The following is a 25249-nucleotide window of genomic DNA, read 5'->3' on the forward strand; positions in this document are numbered from 1 at the left end:
AAATCTTCGAGAAGCGCTCCGCAGCCTCACTCGGCGGACTGATGCCCGGATCCATCCATCCTCCTCCTCCTCGTCACCCTCTTCCTCTTCCAAAGCCGAGCGCGGCACGTCGCCCCGAACGCCAATTGGCCGCAAGCCCGGGACATCGCTCCCCTGCCCTCCCACTCCCCCACGCTACGAGCTCCTGCAGCCGGCGAGCGGGGAGGGGCCAGGTCTCCAGGCATTGGCTCGCCTGGCGCTCTGCATTGGCTGGAAGAGAAGGGGAGGGGGGGAGGGACGGGGGGCTCGCTTGCTCGCTCGCTCGCTCTCCTCTTTAGACCCGCCTCCCTCTCCCTCCCTCCCCCCCCCGCCCCATTTTCCCAGCGCTGCCTCGTAGTCGGCCCGGGTGAGTCTGCAGCCGGCGTAGCCCGCACGGCCGCACGCCCTGCCCCCCTCCGTTGCGCCGCCGGACCGGAGGTGGAGACGCCGCCGCCGCTGCTGCCGCCGCCGCCGCCGCCGCCGTGCTGCTACTGCTACTGCCTAACCGGGCCAGGCGGGGGCGGTTGCATGAGGTTGATGCTGCTGTGCTGCACTTGGAGGGACGAGCCCATGGGAGAGGACGAAGGTGGGTCGGGAGATTCCCCTGCGCCCTCCCTTCCCCTCAACCACCGGCCTGCTTCCCCGGGGTGGGGAGGGGGAGCGATCTCCCGCACCGCTGCAATCCTCCGCAGCTGACCTTGAGTCCCGCCGGGAACTGAGCTGCTTTGACCCTCGCTGGGGTAGCCGCAAGACGCGCGCGCGCGAGCAGGCATTCGCACGTGAAACTACTAGCAAGCTCTCGATGCGTTTCCCCCTCCTCCTCCTCCTCCTCCCTCCGCCCCGCGCTGTGCCTTGCGGGTTGGGAGGGGGAGGGGAGAGGGGGGACTTGGCAGGCCCATGACGGAGAGATGCCCTTGGCACGTCGAAAGGGGACCTTGACGCAATTCCCCCCCGCTTTCTTTTCTTCGCGTATCGCCTCCCCGCACTCGTTCCCCAAACTAGTTTTAGCGGTAAAACTAAAAATAAAAATTGTAGGGGGTCCCTCTGCGAGCAGGTATACCGAATGCGTTTTCTTCTCCCGTTCAGCTACGGAATTCCTACTTCGGATACTTTCCAACTCAAAAAAAGAAAAAAAGAAAGAAAGAAAAAGACAATTTATGGGGACGGAGGTGATAAAATATTAATCTATCCATTTCAACTCCCTCATCATCCCGTGGGTGCTGTCCAGGGTGCTGCCTGATCTGAGTCTTCCCGATGCCATTTCCCTCCCAAGAAAAAAATGACCCCTACTTTGCTAAAGGGCAGGAGGGGCAAAATCTTGAACGAGCCGGATTAAGGGCTCAATTCTCACCCCTCTTCTTTTACTGCATGTTTTCAGCAGGGTGCTTTAAGTGGTATTATAACTTTGGAAATAATTCTCCCCTTTTAGACATTTTTTTTTCTTGTACTGTGTCCTGTAACTTGTAGTGTGACATAAGAGCTGGTTTGAAATGGTATTGTTAATAAGATGCAGATCTACAGCAGGGTTGTTGTTTTTTTGTCTCCCTTCAGTCCTCCTTCATTCTTCCCATCCTTGTGACCCCATGCTAAAATAGAGGGCTTGGGGCAGGAATCGATGCCATTTGTATGAAGCAATGAGAGGTAACTCTGTACATGCTTCAGGGCACTTTTGCTCTTGGGGTGGAGGATTGGATCCACCACCAAAACTGGTTTGGAGGTTTTACTTCCCAGTTATGTGACTGACAAAGACAAGTAGAGATAGAGATCCCCTTGTTTCTTCATAGCTGTCCTTAACCTTCTCATGCTAGAGGGTGAAGTGGGGGATAATGCTGCTGTTACAGAAATGGAAAATCAATCATTTTTCACCAGACATTGATCCAAAAGTCAGAAAAGCACCTTCCGCACAAGGTTGTGGCCGTGAAACCCTTTGGGACTGGCGAAATTGACTTTTTTCCCCTGCTGGGCAATTGCTCTCTATATCTATCTATCTATCTATCTATCTATCTATCTATCTATCTATCTATCTATCTATCTATCTATCTATGTATCTGTCTATCTATGTATCTGTCTATCTCTATATCCATCCATCCATCCAATATCGCATTTCACAGAACAAGCTATTAATGGATGGCTTACAACAAGTTACAACAAATTCTCCTCCTTTCTGTACTTTTCTTCTTAAAGGGAAGGCGGGGATAATGATGGCTCTGCTTTGGAGGAAAAAGACACCAAGAAGCTTGAAACTGCAGGCTCGGTTCACAGTTTTTGATGCATAAAACCCTTTGCATGTTCTCAGAGGCACTCTGCTTTACATTAGATTTCCATTCTATATTTTGGCAAGGACTGTCTCAAAAGAATTGAATGTTTAGGGACAACCCAAGAGTCTGGGAAGTTGAGAGAGAAAAAGGGCCAGCACTTGCATTTTTAAACTTTTAATAGCTAAGTCTGTTGCCAGAATCCAGAGTTTTACCGCTCCAGCTGAGTTGTCTCTCTAGGCTGCAGAAAATTACCTCTATTACCTCTTTTGTGTCCCCCAGGAAGTGACCTGCCAATATGTGCCAGTTGCAGCCACAGCATCTACGACGGTCAGTACTTGCAAGCCCTGAACGCCGATTGGCATGCCAGCTGTTTCAGGTAGGGGGGTTTTGGGGATGACTGCGGCCTGCAGGGTCTGGAGCAGGGGTGTTAAACTGGTGGCCCACGGGCTGGATGCGTCATGTACAGGCCATGACCACCCCAGATCCGCAAAGGCAAAAAACATTGTGATACGTTGTGATACATCACATGACACGATCGAGTTTGTCACCCGAGGTCTAGAGGGAAGGTTTTGCTGCAGAGGTTAACCTCTTTGGCTATGAGTCCAAAGCAAGGTGGGCACGTAGAGATCCACACTAATGTCAGAATTGCTCACCTGGATCATTCTATGACACCTAGAATGTGGTTGTGTAAAGAGAGAAAAAGCACCCTAATTGATAAGCGGCATGGGTCCTGGTCAGTTTTTTGAGTAATGGCAGTTCTTCTTTATTTGTCAGCTCTAAGAGTGCCAACTGATTTACAGGGAAGAGGGTGATCTCTCATTTTATTTTATTGGAAATAAGATTGAGCAGACAGATAACAGCTGGGCCAGATCCATCCAGTGAGGCAACCGATCAAAGACGAACCTGATTCCCCAGTAGTCAAGCAACTTAACTACTGTTATCACACCCTGAACCAAATAGGCTGGTTCACACAACATGCTAAACCACTAAGCAAGCAAGAAGCAGACGAGCAATTGTCCTGGTGTGCTCCCTATAAATTGGCCTAATATCTATTAAAGCCATTCTAAATCAATGATCACCATCATTTCTTATAGCAGCTTCTAGGTCTTACCATGGTGGGAACAGTGATCAGTTCTCTTGGGTTCATGATTGCTCAGTTATTTAGAATTACAGTCCCAACAATGTTTAATCCAACAGTTCTGACCCAACCCTGTTACCAGCAAGAAAATCTCAAACAAACGCAGCAACTCAAACCTTCTCAGTTTTAATCTACAGATAACTTCTTTGTAGATAAAAAATGACTTGCAGCCAATCAGTCCAACCAAAAAAGCCTTGACGGAATTCTTCAGATAAGCCGGAGTCTTCACACACAATGCTGAGTCCTTAGGACGTTTTTGCTTTCTGCAAAAGCAAAAACCTTTTGAAACCAGGCTTATATTCCCTGGAGGGAGGGGCCATTATGTTGCATCCTTACTCCCGAGTCGCCCGTGCTGCTCCAGCTGTTCTCTTCTATGAATCATCCTGCGCTCACGCACACTTGGCACAGGCTCCTCGGGAACCTCCTCATCACTGCTGTCAGCCCCCACAATCCCTGAAGGCAGCAGTCCACTCCCTGATGGTCCTGGCCCCTCATCAGTGTCATCGCTCTCCTCAGCCATCTGCACCTGCTGCCGGCTAACCACAACACCAACCTTTGATATATTTTAGCAGAAAAAGTGCAATTCTGCCTTTTTATGGGAAATAAGGGAAAGTATATTTATGACATTCTAGGTACCAGCCAATCAATGCTTTGCTGAAGCTGAACTGCATTTCAAACAAGCACAGCTGCTGCTCCAGGCCTTGTGCCTGGGAGAGAGATGCTTTCGTCATGTTAAACACTGGATTTTAAAGCCAGCATGTTAAAGGCTGTCCAGTTATATTCTATGTTCGAAACCTAACAAAATGATCCAGTACTTTTGGCCCTCGCTGGTATATCCTGGATGTTCCTTTGTTGGATGCAACTTACGCAAAAGGCACCTCAAATTATGGCATAAATATTAAACTTGCTAGGAAGAAGAGATGCCACAGACTAGAAATAACAAGCAGATAGTACTTGGGTTTGTGTTATGCAACTTTGCCAGCCATGCTGGCAGGCTTTTGCATTGCTCACCGCAATAACAGACATCCCATAGGGCCAGCTTGTGGAAGGGTGCCAATCAATTTGAATTAGAAAGTACCCTTGCTTTGAAAATCTCCTTAGTCTTGCAAGAAAATAACTTCCATGCACCATTGCTCCATCTGAACAAGGAGGTTAGAGTGCTTCCAGTTTTTGTAAGTGACTGGTGACATCTGCATGACATGTTTAACTGGTTATTTCAAAGTGTTGTGCAAATATTTCTGGATCAGAATCAAGCCCAGAATACCTTTGTATAACCTTGCCTTGTGTTGGGTTCACATTGTGCGAATGAAGAACAGAGAATTAATTAAGTAGAGCTATAAAATCTGGCTGACCACTAGATGACAGTAAAGGAAGTCTTTTTATTTGTTTGTTGCTTTCCAGTGCTTGTCTTCGTGCCAGCATCCCTGTTCTGATAGCCCTAAGCAGAATCTCCCTTTTGACCTTGGGACAGAGAAATGGAAGTTTAAAGCAGCCAGGGGAAAAAAAACAGGCTATTTTTTCAAGTTTCCTTACTTTTTCCTCCTAAGGGCAAAGGATTTCCCCCCACTCCCTTGTGCCATCCCCTATTAACTTCAGCCCTTATTTATCACTGTGGGAATTTTCTTTTTTGGTAGCTAAAAGAGATGTTGAGAGCTATAGCTGCACAGGAGCCTGGGATGCCAGCCAAGATGGCTGCTTCTTTATTGCATTGTGGAAGTTGCTGTTTCCATTCATCATCTGCCATTGGATCATCAGGTAGATCACTTTCCTGCAAGCAGAAGCAGATGCAGAAGCAGCAGGCTCAATCTGCTCTTTTCTGAATACGAAACCAGGTGGTTTTTGTTTTTTTTCCTGGTCGAGTATATTGTGCAAACCCGGCCTATTTGTTCACAGTCAATAACTCGTATGAATGCCCCCTCCAGAAAACTGACCAGGTTAAATGTGTTGGGTGAACATATAACTGAGTCACACAATAGAATCCCTTTTACTCAGAAGTATATCTTAGGTTTCGGTGGAATTGATTTTGCAGATATCCTCTATGAACTGAAATGTCTGTAGATCCTTTAGAGGAAGTGGCTAATTTGAAAGCAGGCGCTATGTTTTAAGTTGTGGAGATCTGAACCAGGAACACTTTTGCTTGCCTGTGGCATGTAAAATTAAATTAGGGAAAAGATATTCTCCATCGCAACCAAGGGGTAGTCCCTTTTAAATTCTGAACCCTTACATTACGTCTCCCTTTAACAAACCTTTCGAAATGGGCGTAAGATTTTGGATAATATCAAACAACAGAAGTTTTTTCCCCCAAAGGCTGGTGTGTGAAGTTCATTAGAATCAGTAGACTCCAAATGCAAGTAAACTGTATCACAGGTAGTGGAGATGGGTAGAAGAACCACCAATGAAGAAGGAGGCGTTTCTTCTCATCTTCTGCTCTCCTAGCAGAATGCAGTTCCATCTAGCAGTGCTGGCTGCTGTACGTAATTGGCAAACTCAAAGCTTTGGAGAAGAGCCTTCAGGCTTTAGGAATCCAATATTTAAGAAAGCACCTCTCCAGGAAAGACTAATCTCAACCCTGAAACTATAAGGGGGAGGGCTCCTCTCAGGGATCCAAGGTTGAGAGTGTTACGTTGGGATGCAGGGCATGGCCTTGATTGCTCTGGCTACCTTTGCAGGCCACACCAGGGCTGTCTCTCTCAACTTTTCAGCATGAAAGAAACCTCTGGCTTTTGGCTCTCATGTTCAAAATGTTCAGAACATCTACAGTTTAACTTTGTCTCTTGTCCCTTCAGTGCTCCATATGGCTTCATTGACACAATATCTTGACCTGCTTACTCAAGTCACTCATTTAGAGGGTGCACGTAGCCCAGTGAATCATAAAGTCTCATTGCTTGGGTTGCTAAAGCATATTAGCCCATCGTGGTAAAAACTAAACAAGGCGTTCGATCTCGAACAGATCCAATTAGCTAAGCATGTTTTCTGAACATAACTTAGTGATATCATTGGGATGGTTACCATGCGTTGCAAATGAAGTTCTCGTTTATTTTAGTCTTCTGTCTTGCCTTTTTATGTGGATTGTAACCTGCCATAAGATCTAGGCTATAAATATTTTTAAAAATTAGCTGTAGTTTCCTTGTTGGGGGGATGTGTGTGTGTGGCTGTAGACCCGAACTCTTCTACTGTTTCTTGATTCCTGCTTTCTGTTCTTGGTTTTGCATCCCCCACCCAATCACTCCTTCCTCTTTTCACATGGCTGGGGCTGAGCAACTACTAATAGCGATAGCAGCAGCTGGTTAGCACAAAGAGTTGGCTTGCCTGCTAGGCATTAGCTGGGGGACCTCCTGTGTCCTCTGGCTTGCCATTCTTTGCTTGTTCAGCACTAAGCTGAGTCCCAGAGTCCCAGGCTAATCTAGTTGAGGCCTGTCTCCTTTCTGTCATCTGGCTGGAAATAAAACAGCCACTCTCTCACACCCACACTCGGGAGAACGCAGCTCAAGGGAGGATGTGGGGGGGTGTATGGAGAAACTGAGCAAGTGCTGTGGATGGATAACATTATGTGTCAATGTGTTGTGGTGATATTCCCGTATCCCAGACCGCTGGTTTGGTGGTTGAAAAGGCACTGAGGAAGCCAACATGGTAGGGCTGTTGATTGATAGGCAAGCGTCCTGGGCTGGGTTGGGCAGTGTTCCATGGAGCTCGCATGGATTCAGCCGTGCATCTATCAGTGAGGTTCCAGCAGCCAGATTTTGACTGCTCCGCTGCATTGGAGGGTTGGCGCTCAGAGGAAAAGTTGTACAGAGAAGGCGTGCACACAAAGGAAGTTCTGTCCCACAGTGTGATTACAAGACAGCTTCCTCCTGGTAGTTAGATAGCAGAACGGACGCCTGAGTCACAGCAGTGGGTGCTAGATCAAGGGGACAACGCCACTGTATGTCACTCCCCTGCCTCTTTGAAGCAAGTGGACAATTGAAAGAGTTCAGGGGGTGCTGCAGAGTCTGGGCAGAGTCCAGAGCTCCTCTGGAGGCAAGGACCAAAATGCCCCTGGTCGCCCTTTAAGTGCCATCAGTGAGCAGGTGACAAGAAGGAAACTCGACCAACCATGCTGACCACCGTGCTAAAACGCAATCGCCTCCGGATGGCGAGAGCCAAGTAAGTTGCATTTGGCATTTGTACTTTCTGATAAATCTCTGAGTGGCTGAGTTCTATGAGCCAAAAAGTTTTAGCAGGTTCGGAAATCAGAGTGAATAAAGTAATTTCAGCAGGGTTTTTTTTTTCTTTCAAAGTAGGACAAAGCATGTCAGCAAAGAGCTGGGATGTGCAGCGGTTTTCAGTTCTGTTCTGATCATTTGTTATGACACTCCCAGTGCTCAATTAGATGCTTGGCAGATCAAAGAAGTTTTGCAGTTGATGATGAAGTTTTCAGCCCTCAACTGAAGGAAAGCAAAAGTTCACATCTGTGTGCAAGAGAAGGCCATATTTTATTACCCCCATAACGAAGGGAGGGCTGAATCTCTTGCGTCAACACTGCTTTGTATTATTTGCTTTGCGCTGTGAATAACTTTTTGCTCAAAAAGCACATTAATTAAATCTACAGTTCTCTGCCCCAAGGATTTTGCAAATTATGTTTGACAGTGAGCAAAATGGGAGGGTGGAAAAGATGAAAGGGTGGCAACAGCAAATGACTGCAATGCCCTGCACTTAATTTTAACTTCAGATACAGGCAAGGTTTAAAGAGCGAAGAAGAGAGCTTGATAGGAACCATGACTTTATTTGAAATAGGAGCCAGAAGACTCTTGCAAGCACAACATTCTCAGGTTGGCGATCATCTGTTCTCCATATCTTTCACAAAATGCATGAGTTGGTGCAGCCATGGTTTCTGGCATTGCTTATATATATATATATGGTATTCAGCTTTGTTCGGGTATTTTCCCATGTCTTTATAGTTGTGCTTTTAAAGTTGTAGCGACGTTTCGGCAGAATCTCATCTGCCATCATCAGGCTTGTGTATCGAGTTTGTCTTAGCCATGTGTGTTGATGAAGTGTGTGTGTTGTGTATGTAAGACAAACTCAATACCATACTTATAAATAGATCCTCTTGGTTAGATCCTTTTAACCTTAAGGTAAAGGCATCAGACTAGAAACAGGAGACCATGAGTTCTAGTTCTGCCTAAGGCATGAAAGTCTGCTGGATGACTTTAGGTCAGTCACTCTCTGTCAATCCAGTCTGCCTCACAGGGTTGTTGTGAGGAAAATAGGAGGAGAGAGGAGTATTAGCCAGGGTGGCATAGTGGTTAGAATGCAGTACTGCAGGCTACTTCTGCTGACTGCCAGCTGCCTGCAATTTGGCAGATTGAATCTCACCAGGCTCAAGATTGACTCAGCCTTGTATCCTTCCAAGGTGGGTAAAATGAGGACCCAAATTTTGGGGGGCAATAGGCTGACTCTGAAAACCACTTAGAGAGGGCTGTAAAAGCACTGTTGAGAGATATATAAGTCTAATTGCTATTGCTATTGCTATTGGGTATGTTCAACATCTTGAGTTATTACAGGATATAAAAAAAATCTAAATACTGTTCTCTGTCTTAATTCTAGTTAAGGCTGCAGTAATTATAGCAATAGCACTTAGACTTATATACCGCTTCATAGTGTTTTACAGCCCTCTCTAAGCGGTTTACAAAGTCTGCCTATTGCCCCAACAATCTGGGTCCTCATTTTTCTGACCTCAGAAGGATGGAAGGCCGAGTCAACCTTGAGCCGGCATATTATTCTTGATCTGACCTTGGATTTTCTTTCCCAAGAGCGGGAAGGGAGGCTGCCACCCAGAGAAGCAGAGCACATGGGTAGAGGAGAGGGCAGAGCCAGCAGCTGGCCTCCAGAGATAGTTGTGTGGCAGTATTTGTTGCTGAGGAGCAATGCAGGGAGAGTGTCTTGCCTTCCTTCCCTGTTTTTCAGATTTGGGACTCAGGATCAGGATCATTCTGTTGAACTGTTTGTTATATCCATGATAATTAGGAAAGCAAATGCAACTCCAAAAAGTACATACATTTTTACTGGGGGGAGCTGGGGAGGTGTTGTTGCATGAGTTGTACTTGTGGCCTTTTCTGGGGCTGTTGGGTAGAAAGAATGCCTTGGTTCAAGAGATAAACCTTCAGTTAGCACAATTTCCCGCAGACCTTTGGGGGGGTTTCCTTCATTAGAAATAGAATACTGGGCTCAAGCATTGAATGAAACAGTAAGGATGTGGTTCTGGTGTTGTTTCCTTGTGGTCTTGCAATTTCCTTCTGTGCTCATGCGAACTAGTCAGGATTGGGTAGTAGTTGTGCCTGCGCTTGACTACGGCTCTTAGGAAACCAAAGTTGGCTAACTGTGTCAGTAATCTATCCCATTGCTGTGTTTTCACACAGCACACTTAACCATTCAACAACTCAATGTTCAGAGGTTCTCACAATAAAGGACATGAACAATAAAAAACATAAGCAGATAAAGGAGGCTTATGCAGTACGCTAAGGCTCCTCCTCATAGTAATAAGTAAAATATACAATAAACCTGCAAAATAAACGTAAATATGCAGCTTTCTCCCTGAGAGCTCTTGAGGCCATTCCAACCTTTTTTTCCATCCAATGTCAATGGAAACATTTCAATGGGGAAAACATTCCATTGAAGCTCTTCCAATCCTGCCCCCATCCAGTCAGAATTAACCCCTCCATAGCCCCCACCCTCCCGCCAGAACTGATGAAGCTTCTTGGAGGAAAAGCAAAACTTCTTCTTCTTCTTCCTCAAGGGAAAAAACCCCCCAGTCCAGTTGCATTTTGAAAAAGCACCTTTGATACACTAAACCTCTTCGTGTGGTATGCAAATGTAAGTTTCTAGTCTTTGTTTGGCCGCTTAAGGGTGTTGTGGAAACACATCCAACATACAGGCTAGATCTTCTCTGTAAGGGAGTTCTCTCTCTTCAAATCCTCCCCCCTCCATTTTTTTTAAAATTACTCCACCAGGGTCTGTGCTGTCCTTACTGACAAAGACGGTAGTCCTGCCAAATACTAAGGAAGCAGCGTGCATGCTTGAGAGGATAGCAGACGTGCAAGGGTTAAACCAGCGAGCTTCTGGATTGGTTAGTCGTCTTCTCTCTAGAGTTTGGGAAGTTCTGCAAGGGTGATGTAATGGGGTGGCCCCCGAGTGATGTCATTGCCACTTGGCATTCCCCTCCTGCTTCCAGAAAGGTGGGTGGGCAGGAAAGGAGGAGGGGAGCGAGTAGCAGATGAAAGCACTCTGCGGATGAGTATCTTTGGATAGCTTTAGGCTGAGCTAAAATGTTTAGTGATTTAGGAGGAGGTCTTCCACATTTCAGTCTTGTGGTTTCCCTCCACCCCTACTGCTGACGCAGAGTTAGAGGAGGACATTTTGCTGCTGCTCAAGGAAGCCTCATAAAGAAAGTAGCATTATGGTTGTGAGAGGCTGACTGTGATCCGTCTAAAAGTGCGCACTTCCAGGATAGGTTTCTTGCACACCACCTTTTAGTCTGCATGTTACTTCAGACCCTCTCTAAGCCATCCTGTCTAGCCCAGATTTCCAGGCTACTGTAATGGCTATGCTGTAATCATTCCAGGTACAGCTACTTAAATCCTAAAACCTTTTGGTACTTTATCCAAGCCAGGATGCAAGCTGATCCATAGAGATCCTAGAACAGGGGTCTTGAGCCTTGGCAACTTTAAAACTTGTGGACTTCCACTCCCAGAATTCCTCAGCCAGCAAAGTGGGAGTTGAAGTCCACAAGTCTTAAGGTTGCTAAGGTTGGAGACCCCTGGCCTAGAGCGCTTCCCTTGTATGAAACATCCTAGGGTCCTTCTTAATGGAGCTGTGATCACAGGGAGCAACAATTACACGTACCAGCTAAGTTTCATATTCTTTTGCCCGCATCAATCAGTTCTACTCATCCTTTCATTGTCTCATCTCTCTCTCTCTCTCTCTCTCTGAAACCCAGCATCTTTGTTTATATTTATGCTACACTGTAAATGCAATGCTTCCGGCTTGAACTTGCCCCAAAATAATATTGTAAATTCATTTTGGATTGTACGAAAAGAATGGAATGATTGAGTTAATGTCTGAATAGCAAGATTTTTAGGTCTATATTCTTTGCAGGGTCCGAATATACATTTTCACACAATGCAGAATGCTTCTGAGACCAGCTTAGCTGGGAAAATGCACAGCGGTACCTGAGCAAGAGATCTAGGCAAATCACAACTCCCTGGGTGCCTGCTAGATTACCAGGTTCTGCATTTGGATTGCAGTTAAAAGCAGAGTCAGTCAGAAGAGAGCTGGAAGGGACCTTGGAGATCTTCTAGTCCAACCCTCTGCTCAAGCAGGAGTCCCTATACCATTTCAGACAAGTGACTGTCCAATCTCTTCTTAAAAACCTCCAGTGATGAAGCACCTACAACTACCGAAGGCAAGCTGTTCCACTGGTTCATTGTCCTCACTGTTACGAAGTTTCTCCTTAATTCCAGGTTGCTTCTCTCCTTGATTACTTTCCTTCCATTGTTTCTTGTTTTGCCTTCTGGTGCTTTGGAAAATAAGTTGATCCCAGGGGTAGGATTCAAATTTTTAACAACCAGTTCTGTGGGCATGGCTTAGGTGGTGGGCATGGCTTGGTGGGCATGCGATTGCGTGGACATGGCTTGGTGGTCATGATATTGGCTGGGCGTGGCCAACTCAATATCACTCACATCGAGGCATGCATCTCCTCGCCTTGCCTCTCATGACTGCAACAGTCGTAAGTGTGAAAAATGGTCATAAGTCACTTTTTTCAGTGCCATTGTAACTTTGAGTGGTCACTCCACACAAGCAAAGTACCAGCAAAGGAGGGGGGAAAAACTCCAGAGAAGTTCCTGAGACAGGAAGTCTAGTCCTGCCAAGAATGTTATAAGGGTTAACGGAGAGGCAGTTTCTGTAAGCAACACCAGAATGTTTCCTTCCTGCCTTCCTTACAGGATTAGGCCAGTAATTTCTTCTAATAACCGGTTCTCCGAACTGCTTAGAATATTTACAACCGGTTCTAGCGAATAGGTGTGAACTGGTAGAATCCCACCCCTGGTTGACACCCCTCCCTCTTTCTTTGTGACAGCCTCTTAAACACTGGAATATTGCTATCATGTCCGCCCCCCCATCCTTCTTTTCTCTAGACCGGCCATATCCAATTCCTCCAAGGTTTCGACACAACAAGCCTTGTGGCGTAAGGTAAACCTTGTCCCTTGAGACTGTCATTACAGCTGGCTACCTGGAGTGCACAGGAAGGAAGGGGAGGAGCAATTGGTTAGAAGCAATGCTTCTAATGTGGCAGCAGAAAAGATGGAGCAGGCCTTCAAATCAATGCAGAGCAGCGGGTACCCTTGCCCAGAAGCATGCAAGCTATTTTAATCGGCCAGCAGGCAAATGTGGGAAGCAGACTGAGACAAGGGGGATCCTGCCTGGTCCTGGAGATGTGCCTAGAAATGGGGAAACAAGGCAAGAGAGGGAGTCCGCAAACCCAGCCAGCTGCTCCTTCAGATGGGGCTAATGAGAAGGATTCCCTTCTTCCTCTAGAGATGTCTAGGAAACTCATTTTAAACCTTGGGATTTGCCAACCGTGGGTTGGAGGTACTTAAGTGTTTGTCTGGCAGATTTTCATTGAATCTTGAATTTAAGCTTATAAACGGACTTTCTTCCTATGTTCAGTAGATGATGGTCTAAGATTTTATAAGGAGGCATGCATTTATTGGGAAGGGAACCCCATTGAAAACCGGTGCTTGCTTACAAGCAAGGTTTTCGGGATTTACGTTTTTAGTTGTTACATTTTTTAATCAGATCATTGCAAGTGCCATTTTTGCAGAGCAGGTATGAGTTAAACCATTAGAGCACCCAGCTTGCTTGCTGGGGGATCTCTGGGACTTGACAGCCACATATAGTATACTAGTTCGATACTTGTGCTTCGCTACAAAACTATGTGGTTGGCTTAGTTTGGGGGGAGGAAAATAAGGGGGTGGGTGGGATTCTACCAGCATCCATCAGTATTCATCTGGCTAGCGTCCTGTCAGTGGGTAAGAGAGTTGAGGGTTGTTTGGAAACTGAAACAGTATTTGCTCTGTGAGCAAGAAGGAGACAGCGAGGAGCCTGCGTATGGCTTAGCTCAACTGTTCTGTACTAAAGCTGGTTGCTGCTGTGAAACTGAAACTGAAACTCTTCTCCTCTGCTTGTGTTTTGCATTTGGAACAGATTTCTTTTTAGGCGGGAAGGGGGAGTAGGATTCCTTAGCATCAGAGCGTGTTAATAATAATAATATAGGAAATACCGATGCTCTGATGGGCATTTCGAAAAATCCTTTCTTACTGAGTACCTAAGAAGCCAAGAGGAACATACGTGCCAAATTTCAAGTTTGTAGGCTTTACAGTTCTGGAGATTTTGTGTTGATGCGTGAGTGGTATTTCGCTTTTTTATATATATAGATTATAGTTGCTGAGGTTGAGTAACACTGCAAAGAAGTAGAAAAGCAAGGCATTATGCCTCAATATTGCCAAACAAAGCATGAAGGCAAACATTTGCTTCAAAAGAAATGCATGCACCAAAGATCTTTGGAAACAGCAGTGCATCATCTCTCTTGATGTGGCACAGTGCTGCCACATTCAGGGCAGCAGCACCAGAAACTATCTAAGTATCTAAAGCAGGGATCCCCAATACCCGGGCCATGACCCAGTACCAGGCTGTGGCCTGTTGATATGCATTTATGCATGTGTTCAGATACTGTGGAAGCAGCGGGTGAATGTCCACACAGCAGCTCCATTTGTGCGCAGAATCATACCCTCTCCCCACCTCCCACCAGGCCACAAAGCCGGAAAAGTTGGGGAACCACTCATCTAAAAAGGAAGATCTTTTTCAGGGAACAGGCCTAACTTTTGAGTCTGCCCAGAAAAAAATGTTACTTGAGCATATTATAGAAAAAGCAGGAAATGAACACATGAACATCCTAAATTCAAAAATGAAATCCAATGGCAATCAGTGCAAGAAAATAGAAATGATTATTCCAGTGAAAGCATTAAACTTCTTCAGAAAATTGAGAGGCGAAATCCTAAAATATTTGGTGGGATTCAATTTTTTTTACTACCGGTTCTGTGGAGGTGGCTTGGTGGGCGTGGCAGGGGAAAGATACTGTAAAATCCCCATTCCCTCCCCACCCCACTAACCTGCTTTCCAGCTCCATTCTCCTGTGCAGGGCAACAAAAGAAGACCCAGCCAATCAGCTGGGACTCGGGAGGCAGAGAATAGGTGGGGGTGGGGCTAGTCAGAGGTGGTATTTGCCGGTTCTCCAAACCACTCAAAATTTCTGTTACCGGTTCTCCAGAACTGGTCAGAACCTGCTGGATACCACCTTTGGAGAGGGAGTTAAAAAAGAAAAGCCAGAAGGATGGCCACGATTGTGCAACCGAACACATGCATAAATGCGTACAAAGGGCCAGAGCTTTAATTGCAGGTCACAATCGACACCTTGACTTTTTCGACAGCTCTCCTGTGGATGCCTTTGAGGAAGTTAATAACACCGGAAATTACTAAGGGTATCCTTGATTTACGACCATAATTCAGCCTGGAATTACAATCACTAGTCATGTCAGATCCTTAAGTGGGTCATCAAACGACCATGCTTGATTTTATGACTTTTCTTTTTGCAGTGGTGCTAAAGCAAAGATTGTGGTCGTTAAGCCAATACTGCAGTCATTAAGTGAAACCATTCCCTGCAACCAACATTCTTTGCTGGAATGCAAAACTGGAAGCAAATGTCAGCTATTGGTGAAAACATTATAAATCACGGTCACAAGACTACGGGACAGCCATAAATGCAGGCCAGCTGCTGAGCACCTGTGGAAGAGCTTGGTCCTCCTTTGAACTTCGAATCCAGGTCATGTCCCTTTTGGGGGTATATTGTAACTTTGAACGGTGACTAAGTGACCCGTCGTAAGTCAAGGACTACCAGTAAAATAAGAATTAAGCATTAAATTGAAACCCTTGGCAATTAAATACCACTTTAATTATTTAAAGTTCTTTACAAGAGATAACAAGGAAATCCATTCCTTAGTTCCGCATGCTGTATGTTGCATAGAAAGGGTGGACCTCGTATCACTGCTAGATGATCTTGAAGTATCTGTGAGACACTCACCTGTGACCCCTGTTAATGGGTGTGTGGATGTTGTTGTAAAAACTGTTAATCTTTCAAGTGATGGTGCATCACTTTGCTGCCTTACGTGGGAAATTGGTTAAAGGGAAGTGACATTATATAGATATATATATACTGTCAGAGGTCTGTTTGTGATGGGTGTATTTCTTGGAACCACGACACTTACCTCCTTTTTCTCATGAAATACCGATGGGGTTAGATAATGTATTTCTTTTCACTTCTCACCTCCTTTTTCTCATGACATACTGACAGGTTAGAAAGAGTCAGTGAGGTCAAGCCTGTGAAAGCCCTTGAAAGCTTACTGAATTTCTGGTTTAATCCTATGGAATTTGCATTCCAGAATGAGATAAGCCTGGTTGTTAGAAAACAGAAAGCCAAATGAATGGGCCCGTGGAAGAATTAAAAATTGAAACAAAGAGAAAGGAGCTTTATATATTTCCATTAGATATTTGAATGTAACTTTTTGTTTTTTGCTCTGGGTACAGAGGTGGTATTCAGCAAGTTCAGACCAGTTCTGGAGAACTGATAGCGGACATTTTGAGTAGTTTGGAAAACTGGCAAATACTACCTCTGACTGGCCCCACCCCCATCTATTGTCTGCCTCCCAAGTCTCGGGAGGGAGAAAAACGGGCCTCCCGGAGGCTCCAGAAAAGCTCCAGAGCCCAGGTAGGAGGGAAACAGGCCTTCTGGAGGCTCAATTTCCTTGGTCTGAAATGCTGGGTTGAAGAAATTACAATAGACGTGCGTACCCTATTATTCTGAATCAAAACCAAAGGCATCTTACCAGAATAACAGACTTGGAAGGGACCTTGGAGGTCTTCTAATCTAACCTCCAACTCAAGCAGGAGACTCTATACCATTTGTAACTAGCAGATAATCAGAGTTGGAAGGGACCTTATAGGTCATCTAGTCCAACCCCCCTCACAAGCGGGAGACCCTACACATTTCTGACAAATGACAAAATCTCAGACAAGTGGTTGTCCAATCTCTTCTTAAAAACCTCCAGTAATGGAGCACTTCACCACCAACTCCCCAACTGGCAACATCCATATAATACACTTAACCAATTCAAATATAATCCCAGCAGATGCATTCATACAAGATGGTTTGACTTGATTAATGTTAACCTTGGTGGCTTTTTTGTGGCTTAGTGTGTTGGGGACTCCCAGCCATTTGGTTCATTTAGGATTCAGTTTACTCTAAATGAGTCAATAAATAAGTTGTGTGAATCCAGCCATTAGAGACTCCTAGACACCGTCATCAAAATTCAGTGAGTAAATCGTAATGTACCAGCATACTTTTCAGGGGAGGCTAAATCAAATCAAAGGCATAATGTACCTATTTTATTCACCTCTCAAACTTGGAGGGGTGGAGGGGCGTGAAGGAAATACCATTGTGACACCATTGGTTCTTACTGTAACTTCTGTGTTGAAAACTATTTTTTAATAAAAGCCAGGCTTTTAAAGATAAAAATGATATGCACCTCTTTGCAAGCCACAGTCACTGGTTTCCTACATTATGCTGAGCCAAAATGAAGCAAACCACATTAAAGGGACCGATGAGGCCTCAGATCTACCCTCTTGGCTCTTTGGAAACTGCTGTTGGAAGCAGGAAATATTGGGGGGCGGGGGGGGGGGTGAGAGAGAAGAAAGAGGTTCTAGTCTGTCATTTGATTCCAGAGCTTAAACAGAGAATTGAAGGACAAAGGAGACGAAGCTGAGAGCAGCAGTACGAAAGATATTTGAGAACTTTCCTCTTATTTCCAGCTCCATTTCAAATTAAACATAAAGTTAAGGGTTGGGGGAAAAATACAGTCAAGGAGATGATGCCTTCAAATGGCCTAAAAGCAGAGGAATTTTTCACCTGGAAATTCAGAAGCAAGTGCAGTGGTACCTCGGTAATCGTCATTAATTAGTTCCGGGAGGCACGATGAGTACCAAAAACAGTGAGTGCCAAACAAATTTTGCCCATAAGGAACAATGCAAATAAATTTAATGCGTTCCCAAACCAAAGACAACACACATTTTAAGGCAATATGTAAAAAGATGGGGTTGTATATCATTACATGAGAAATAAACCCAAGAATTAATAAATACTTAGGTTAAATAAAATAAAAAAGCTTCGTTTTTTTACTGATGAGGGAGGGGAGCGCAAAAGTGCACAAAATGGTCACAGAAGCAAAGATATGCACATGGCAAGGGGACACGAAGGGGTCACAGAAGCAAAGATATACACATGGAAAGATCTACTGCATGACTAACGTGTCCCTCTTTGTTTCTGTGGAAAAAGTAGCGAGTCACGAGGCAAACCAAAACCGGCTAGTTCTAATTTGCTCATTGAGTACCAAACAAATGATGAGTACCAGGACAAAATTTTCTCAGCAAAATGAATTGAGTACTTAATTGGACGAGTCTCAAAACAGTTGAGTACCAAGGTACCGTTGTACACTTTTTCTCCCTGTCACTGTGCCAAAGGGCAAGTAATAATTGGTTGGGTTTTGTGGTTAAATTGCTACAGCTTGCTTATTTATTTATTTAGTCAACTGCTTACAAGATAATAGGTATAAGTAAAAACATACAGTAGTTACGCATACATGGATACATATAAGAAAAATAAAAGAAACAATAGGACAGGGACAATAGGCACCTTGGTGCGCTTTTGCACGCCCCCTACAGACCTCTTAGGAAAGGGGTGAGGTCAATAGTAGACAGTCTAAGGTTAAAGTTTTTGGGGTTTGAGGAAGAAACCACAGAGTCAGGTAGAGTATTCCAGACATTGACCACTCTGTTTAACTTTTTAATTATTTAATTTTTAATTAATTAATGTTTTTATACTGATGCTTTCCTATGTCATATATGTGGGGGTGGGTGGGTGTATAGGTGTAAATGGTTATCTTTTGAGAGCTGAATGCAGCAAAATTTCATTTTAATGTATGCTGATTAGTGTACATTTAAAATGACAATAAAGTATTATTCTATTGTATTCTTTAATTGGTGCACTGGTTTAGCGGAACCAGGAAACTAATGGGATTTCCAAAAAAATGTGAGAAGAGAGCTAAGTCCTTGCATATTTTCAGGAGCCACTTTGCATCTGGTCAGTCATTACAACAATTCTTTTTTAAAAAAATAATACATTTCATATTATCTGATGCTATTGGCATTGCCAGAAGGGTACTTACCTTGCAGTTTGAATGTAATTGATTAGCTGCAGATTCTAAAAGGCAGCTGATTCATCAGCCACAACATCTGTCAGTTCACTGAGAGTGTTTAGCGACCAGATAATATGCTTGCAGTTAATTATAAATCATGGTAATAGACAAAATCCATTTTGGAACAAAATGGTTGTGTCCGAACAACACACTTTGCCCAGCAAATAACATTTCCACACAATATCTTTAGCTGTAGCCTAATAGGGTAAATTCACGACCGGCATGAATGATCAGAGTTTCAAGGATCTAATTAAAATAATCAACACTTAGATGCATTTGTAATATTATTTGAAGAAATAATTATTGAGTATTTCTCAGTATCAGCAACTTTACAATGTGTGGGCTTCAAGTCCCAGAATTCCCCAGCTAGATGTTTGTAAATTAGCCAAAATTCAATGAAATATGCAACTATGCAAAGTGACCCATACATCGGAGGTGGGGACAACGGGACACAGAAACTAATAGTCTAAAGCCTAAAGTAGATTTCACCTAATGAATGAAGCCAAATATAAATGTCCCAGGAAAATGTTACAGGATCCTATCAGGATCGGTCACTGGGACCAGAGATTTTGTCTTCCGAGCTTTTGTGTTGAAGCCCATCTTTAGGGATTTTCTCTCCATCAGAGAGTGTGCTGTATCTGTGCCTGTTATTTATGTGGTACCTGTTGTATGTGACTTTTTAGATGTTCATTGGGGAGTGTTGATGGCTGGCTATTAAGTTATTGGCTGTCATTTGCTTGTGCTACCCAGTTCTTGCTTCTAAGTACTTGATAAGCTGGTGGCAAATCAGCATTCCTGTTGACTGATGTGGGGCCTATTTCTCAGACTTCAAACATTTCACTTCTCATTGAAGAAGCTTCTTCAGTCTGAACTGAAGAAGCTTCTTGGATGAGAAATGAAAGGTCTTCAAGGAAAAACAAAGGAAGTCCAGTTGCCTTTTGAAAAAGTATCTTGGGAATCCAGCTGGTTTAGAAAAAATAATGGAGTGGGAAGCTAAGGACCACAATATGTCCCAGGTTATCACAGGTAAAACAAAACAGAACAATATTTATTATGGTCCTAGACCAGCATATGTTCCCTAAGTAGTTTGGTGCCCGTGAACCACAGTGCCACTTTCTGGCCCAAAGATTCCTAGGAGTTATATGAATGGGTGCAATGGTTCAACGGAGTGGACAAGATGGCTTCTTTTGCTGTTTTGGAAGAGATTCTGGATGTGACCTTAATCCTACTTCATGATACAGAACTTGTTGCAGCAATGGAATTGCCCACAACTGCTTTGGTCTTATCAGGATTTTTACAGTGCATCATGTGGCATGAAAAGAAAAACAGAGATTTTGCAACAGGCCACATCTAAATAAGAAGTGAATCTCCTGTGTCATTTCTCTTCGGGAGAATCCACAGCAGCTATGCCTGTCTGGCCCCTCCCATGTAAAATACTCAGAAGAAGAATAAAACTAGAGATTACTTCTGCATGCTCCTAGCCTTTTTTTTTTCTTTCTAAAAATTGAGGTTCTTCTTGTCCACCAGAACTTATGTTGGGTTATCTCAATTAATTTCTCCAAATCCTGTATAAAGACATCTAGAGTCCCCCTCTGTAATTTATGGCCGTGAATTAGTTATAGGAATGAGTGAAGAAATATATTCTATTATTAGTCTCAAATCTGCTGTCATATCCTCTGCTTCATGGGGACATTAACAGGTCACTTTCGAAAAAGGATTCCAAGGAAATTAACGTTCCTTCTTTCTCTTATTGGCATGGATTCCTCTCATTGAGCTGAAAGGAACAGTCAACTAAGAAGATATTCTAGATAGATGTCTTCATTGAACCAGGACCGCATATATTTATAGTGTTACAATACTTCTTAATTTGATCAGGACTGTGCCAGTATGCAGTCCTCTCTATGTGTCCCAAATGGATTATTTAAAAAATCCAAAAAAAACAGAACTGTAGCAATCCACAAATGGAAAAATTGGGTTTAATACTCTCATAATGGCTAAATTCACAGTGCTTCTTGCCTGGGGAAGTATGGTCCAATGGTTTAGCCATTTAAATTTTCTCCCCCTTAGCCTGAAGAGCATTTCATAATAAGACATAAAATATTGCACTTGGGGCTACATTTACACAGTATAACTGGGGCATTTCAAGATCAGCTTGTTGGGTGAACCCCAAAACTGTTAACTCTAGATCTGGGGGATCATTCTACTTCCAAGGTATTCTGTAAAAATCCTTAGCCAAAGCAGCTTCCCCTAATCAGGATATACAGGTAGTGCTCAACTTATGACCACAATTGAGCCCAAAATTTATGTTGCTAAGCGAGAAATTTGTTAAGTGAGTTTTGCCCCATTTTACAACTTTTCCTGCTATGTTTGTTAAGTGAATCACTGCGGTTGTTAAATTAGTAACTTGGTTGTTAAGTGAATCTGGCCAGGGGTGGGATTCAAATTTTGTAACAACCGGTTCTGTGGGCGTGGTTAGGTGGGCGTGGCCATGTGACTAGGTGTACATGGCTTCTTTTTGAAGAGCGGCGGGGCCAGCCAGGGGAAAGATTTGCCAGTTCTCCGAACTGCGCAGAATCATAACAACTGGTGCTATAGAACTGGTTCAAACCAGTAGAATCTGGCTTCCCCATTGGTTTTCCTTGTCAGAAGATCACAAAAGGTGATCACATGCCCCACCCCCCGGACACTGTGACCATCATAAATGTGAGTCAGTTGTCAAGCATCTGAATGTAAATCATGTGATCATGGGAAAACATGTTACAATTTTTGAGCATCCCTAATGTTTGGAAATTGAAAGTTGAAAAATTTGATACACCCTAAAATTGGATCGGCCATAAGTGTGAAAAATGGTCATAAGTCACTTCTTTCAGTGCCATTGTAACTTCAAGCGGTCACTAAGTGAAGTGTTGTTAAGCCCAGGACTACCTGTACTATGGAACCCAGAAACAGATTTCATACAATATATCACACATTTCTAGGGTCACACTTCTAAATTAGCTTTCTTGCACTGCCCACTGGTCTTCCAAGGAAACACAATATTGTAGAAGTAGATAATGGTGGGGAAACAATGGTATTCCAGTTTTTTTTTTTAAAAAATAAATCTTAGTGCTAAGGCAGCCATATAACACCTGTCCTAATCACTAATTGGCTAAATAGTCCAAGATGCACTCATGGATCCTGGTATAAGCAAAAGAGAAATAGCCACTGGAGTAAGACAACACAAGGACACAAGATGCTGTGTTGCACAGGAACAAGGCAACAAGGAAGAACTGAACAAGGTTTCTCTTTTTCCCAAATCAGTGGCTCTTAACCTAACAAGCATGTGCTACTGAATCCAAGAGTAATTTGGTCTGACTAAATTAGTAGCAGTCTAAATTAAGCATGCTGGTCAAACACAACCCCTCTGAACCTGTGGGATTGTGCCTCCTTCAAGCTCTGCTTTTGGAAGCTTTGCGCGTGGTAAGTTTCCATTAAAAGTCCTGAGGCTGAAAACCTATTTTCTTATTGTCCCTGCAGGTGCTGCGAATGTGGAGCTTTGCTTTCCCATCAGTACTACGAGAAGGATGGTCGTCTCTACTGCAAAAAGGATTACTGGGCCCACTTTGGGGAACTGTGCCATGGCTGCTCAGAGCAGATCACCAAAGGGCTTGTCATGGTAAGAGAGGACATCCATGGAGAGCATCACTCAATGATATAACCTGGGGGGGTTTTGGGGTGGAGGGGGCAACAATGCAAGTGATCACAATCCAAAAAGCAAGTGGGACAGAAAAAAGAAGTAAGTAGGGCCATGGCAAAAACTCAGCATGATATTATTTAATTTAAATATAAAATGTAACACTGACTGCATGAAATACAATTCCGGTGATTATTGTTCCCTGCGTTTAATAATGTTGTCCTTTCGTCTGGCAATTCAGAGGTCAGCTTTAAAGGGATATGGATTGTTAAGATGCAGTGATGAAGGCCTGCTTGTACATCTCTGATCTCTAAGGCTGTCCAGCATATTTTTCCTCTGGCTGTGGCCATTGATGTGGAAATAGTGAGCAAGAAATACACCTTTGCACCGGATTCAGAACTGCATATAACCAAATCATGAACCTTTTTTTTTCTGGATGCTGCTACTTCAGAAATGCTATGGCTATTGCAAAGGGCATAAGGACAGGTCCAATCTAAAGGTCCTTCCATTGGTTTTCAGCTTTTCTTTTTGGAAATGGGAAAAAAGAGAGAGGGAGGGAGGGAGGGAGGGAGGGAGGGAGAGAGGGAGAGAAAGACCTAACAAAAGAGGAGGAGGAGGTGGAGGAGGAGGAATAGATGTGGAGCAACCAACCAGTGCATGCAGAGGGAGGAGACAAAAATTGAGAGGCAACTGCCGGAGCATAGATCTCCTTAAATCCTTTCATCTGATATTTGGTTACTTAAATACAGCAACAGAAAAAAGAGACATGTATTGGAGGGAAAATAGACTATCCATGGCACCAACGTCATAACCATCAAAGTCATGTAGGTAGAAGATGATAATGAACAGGATATGCCCTTTTTCCTCTCTCCAGAGCTTATAGCACATTTGCAGGTGAGAACCTGGGAAAATGGCACAGAGGGAGCCATTAAGCCCTATTCCTCAACAGCAGGTCCCAGCACTAGCTAGCACTGCTGCCTTTAATCAAGCTTTGTTCTCGTTGCTTTTAATAAGCTCAAGGCATTGTTTCCACATACTTTCAGTATGGTTTCCTGGTTGTCTTTCATTTCTTAGTCTTCATTCGTTAGTTAACTCTGTTCTTACTACAAAACAGTATTGTCAATTATACTCAAGTTTGATTGCCAAACCACCTCTCCTTCGCACAAAGCGTTATGTGTCATGGACAAATTAGCACGTCCAAAGGAAACAACAGTTGCTTTAGAAAATATTCGTTTTTATAAGAGCAATATAGGAAAGGAAGCATCAGAGTCCAAACCCAGCTATTATAAATGCAAAGTCCATTTGACTTCTCTCTTTCTGGGAAGAGCCAGTTTGTGTGGTGGTTAAGATGCTGGCTTAGAAACCAGGAGATGGTGAGTTTTAGTCCTGCCTTAGGCATGAAAAACTGGCTAAACAACTTTGGGCCAGTCACTCTCTCTAAGTCCAACTCATTTTATAGGATTGTCATTGTGAGTAAAATAAGAAGAGAAAGGAATCTTAGTTATGTTCACTGCCTTAACTTATTTATAATGTAATAAAAAATTATAATGTAATAAAAATAAATAAATAAACAAATATGTACTCCAGTAACCTAATTTTTCATCGAAATGCACAAAGGTGAATATAGTTGAGTTGTTTTCTTTTTATAGGTTAAAGCAACGCTCTACTTCATACTTGTAATACACAAAAGGCAGAAAATTGAGATCTTTAAATTGGTTTAAATTGGATCTTGGTAGCGCACCTAAGTGCTATAGCAACCCACTAATCTCTAAAATAATGATGGTGATAATGAGTAGGATGATATCCATAATACACATAGTAGTGGTGGTGGTAGTTACTATGATAACATAAATAATAAATAATAATGTATTATTTTAAAGTATATTATTATTTAAAATATTTTATAAATATTTTATTTATAAAATAAAAATATTTTATCTTAAATAATAATAATATACTTTAAAATAATATATTAAAATGGCAAAAAGCAGAAGGCCAAATTGGCAAGAATGGCCAAATTGGCATGAGAATTTGGCCGTTTTTAATTAGATGCCTATTTATTTTATACATACATGTATACACACACACACACACATTTATTTTTAGCATTTTTGACCATGCAAAAATCACATGATTGTGGCCACTGCTTGAAATAATTGTTGATTCATATTTTAAAGGAATACCCAAAAGGGAAGTAACTACTTGGCCAGAAAACAAACAAAAAGACCTCATATTAGCACCAGAGCATTTTTGTTCGATGTGAACATGCAGTCTACCCTTCAGAGGTCTGCCGGGGGTTTATGAGAATATAACAGAAATTTAAGAAATTTAGATAGAATCTAAAGAGGATTGTACAATAAAGAATCAAATTGTTTCTGTGGCAAAGTGAAGAAACACTTATCTTTAAATTTTTAAAGAGATTGTCTGTCATGAGACTTATGGGAAACCACCAACCAAAAAGGGAAACTGAATAGTTGGTCAATCCCAGGATGAGAGTATTATGTGGGTGTCCTCTAGTCAGAGGTGTCTGCAGAAATGAGGAAGAAATTGAATGTTTCTGAGTTAAGACAGAAAATAACAGCTGTGGGATGAACTAATGGAAAATATGGAGAAACTGACAGAAAGCCTTTTAGAGAAGGGAAGGAAATCCACAACGTGACGTTAATTGTGAACCCAACCGTGGCATTTAGCATTTGGAGCATATGGTTATAGATCTAAACATGCCAGAATAAATTATGAGGTAATAGTAATTTTGTCTGAG

At 43.2% G+C, this 25249-nt stretch overlaps 1 protein-coding gene across 2 annotated transcripts in view; it reads left to right on the forward strand.

Annotated features, from left to right (window-relative positions):
• Window positions 1-352: 352 nt before the first annotated feature.
• The window catches only part of LIMK1 (LIM domain kinase 1), a 52618-nt gene continuing 27721 nt past the window's right edge, over window positions 353-25249 (forward strand). The window contains exons 1-3 of one of the 2 annotated variants that reach the window (XM_087928089.1): window positions 353-604; window positions 2556-2652; window positions 22332-22470. In XM_087928089.1, the coding sequence (XP_087784215.1) occupies window positions 547-604; window positions 2556-2652; window positions 22332-22470 (294 nt within the window). In that variant the 5' untranslated portion in view covers window positions 353-546. Of the gene's footprint in view, window positions 605-2555; window positions 2653-7170; window positions 7558-22331; window positions 22471-25249 lie in introns of those variants that run through there. The other variant, XM_026708437.2, reaches the window with a different exon arrangement.

Source organism: Pseudonaja textilis, chromosome 1 (genome assembly GCF_049901715.1).
Source record: "Pseudonaja textilis isolate UNSWEBS1 chromosome 1, rPseTex1.2, whole genome shotgun sequence".
Classification (NCBI taxonomy): domain Eukaryota; kingdom Metazoa; phylum Chordata; class Lepidosauria; order Squamata; family Elapidae; genus Pseudonaja; species Pseudonaja textilis.